The sequence below is a fragment of the Carlito syrichta genome, unplaced genomic scaffold, assembly GCF_000164805.1.
Source record: "Carlito syrichta isolate Samal-C Ts95f unplaced genomic scaffold, Tarsius_syrichta-2.0.1 Scaffold308191, whole genome shotgun sequence".
NCBI lineage: Eukaryota > Metazoa > Chordata > Mammalia > Primates > Tarsiidae > Carlito > Carlito syrichta.
In genome coordinates, this window is record NW_007252287.1 from 172,599 (window position 1) to 174,533 (window position 1,935).

The 1,935-nt window shown below is 45.1% G+C and overlaps 1 protein-coding gene across 1 annotated transcript; it reads left to right on the plus strand.

The window, feature by feature from the left end:
- The first annotated feature begins 375 nt into the window (after nt 1-375).
- LOC110596297 (beta-defensin 103-like) lies at nt 376-1,597 on the plus strand. The gene is made up of 2 exons (XM_021716127.1): nt 376-480; nt 1,381-1,597. Exons 1-2 carry the CDS (start codon nt 423-425, stop codon nt 1,539-1,541), a joined length of 219 nt encoding a protein of 72 aa, XP_021571802.1. The 5' UTR covers nt 376-422; the 3' UTR covers nt 1,542-1,597.
- Nucleotides 1,598-1,935: the final 338 nt, after the last annotated feature.

Consider the following 1,935-nt stretch of genomic DNA (forward strand, 5'->3'; position numbering starts at 1 on the left):
CGGCTTGCTCCCCCCGGCATCTTAAGAAAAACCAGAAAGCTTAAAAGTAACACAGCATGGACAAAGCAGCCCCAAGCCAAATGCCCCGAGACACTCTCAGAAGGAGGCAGTATTGCTCACACCGCAACCAGACCTGGGCCAGACACAGGGAGGGCCCTGGAGTCTGAGAGTTTCAACATAACCACGTGTCCATATCGAGCCTTGCCTCATCCGTGAGATTCATCATTAACTCTGGGTGAGTGGGTGTGTGCTGCACAGTGAGAAGCATCGGTATGATACATCAGGAAGTATGTCATATTGTCATCACTGTAAGATTACAAGAATTGCAGCCATTGCTTACTTCCCCCTATGGCTGGGAGCTTTATAAAGTGAACAGGCTTGTGTTTCCATCCAGTCTCAGCCTGTGGTGAAGCTGGTCAGCCATGAGGATCTATTATCTCCTGTTTGCGCTGTTCTTCTTGTTTGTGATGCCTGTTCCAGGTAAGATGGGCTGGGAAATAAGAAGGTTGAAATGACTGAGATTATATGATCCAGAGCCGGTCCCTCTCCATTCTTCAGAGAGCGTTAGAACAAGTATATTTGTTGTATGAGAACTAGGCATCACCATTTTCTTTTTTCTGATAAGAATCAAGAATCTTAAAGCAGCCTTCCCAAGGTTTTCTGATCACAAAAGCTCTCTCTTTGCCTCTTATGCCTGTAATCTCAGTAATTTGGGAGGTCGAGGCAGGAGGATTACTTGAGCCTAGGAATTGGAGGCAACACAGTGAGACCTCATGTCTACAAAAAATTAGCCAGGCACGGTGGCACACACCTGTAGTCCCAGCTACTTCGGAGGCTGAGGTGGGAGGATCAGGAGTTCAAAGCTGCGGTGAGCCATGATCATGCCACTTCAGCCTGGACAGCACAGTGAGATCCCAATTAAAAAAAAAAAACTCTTTGCCCACCTCTGCATAGGAAAACTGTGATTGTGATGCTTGTTAATGAGACAGAAAGTGATATAAAAATTTTAATACCAACAGAGAAGATGGACTTAGTCAGAAACACCACCATTTTATTAAGTGCAGTTGTTGGAGTCATTGGTTCACTTGTGAGCCCTGAGAACACTGCAGCCCGAGACCCCTGACATGTTCCTGAGACAGTGACAGTGGCCACGCCACATCCCCCCCACCACTGCGGTTCCACAGATGACCTGTAGCCCATGGAAATGCCATCTGTTGGTGGCTTAGTCCTACCTTTACTTTCCTCTTGATTTTATGGAAAAAGAAACAGAAAAAGAAAAGAAAGGCAACAGAGGGATTATTTGCAGAATTCCAGAAGCCCTGTACTTGTACCAAAAGCCTTCCTAAAAACTGTCACATGTGTACTGTTTTGTCTCTGCAGGTACTGGATGGATCATAAGATCCATACAAAGATATTTTTGCCAAACAAGAGGCGGCCGGTGCGCCATATTTAGCTGCCTTCCCAGGGAGGAACAGATTGGCCACTGCTCAATAAGAGGCCAAAAATGTTGCCGAAGAATTTTTAAAAATCCGAAAACATGATGAGAATGCTGTAAAGTGCGAAAATGTTTTCTTGAAGTTTATACATGTAAAATCAAATTAAATTCTTTTTTTTAAAAAAAATGAGATGCTTGATGACTTTACAAATACTCGGCCAGGTGTGGTGGCTCACACCTGCTATCCCAGCACTTTGGGAGGCTGAGGTGAGAGGATTGCTTGAGCCTAGGTGTTCAAGACCAGCCTGGGCAACATAACAAAACCCTGTCTCTACAAAAAAAAAAAAAATCAAAACATTAGCTGAGCATGGTGGTGCGCTACTCAAGAGGCTGAGGCAGAAGGAGCACCTGAGCTCAGCAGGTCAAACCTGCAGTGAGCCTGGGTGACAGAGTGAGAGAGACTCTGACTCCAAAAAAAAACCCACACACAAAATAAAATT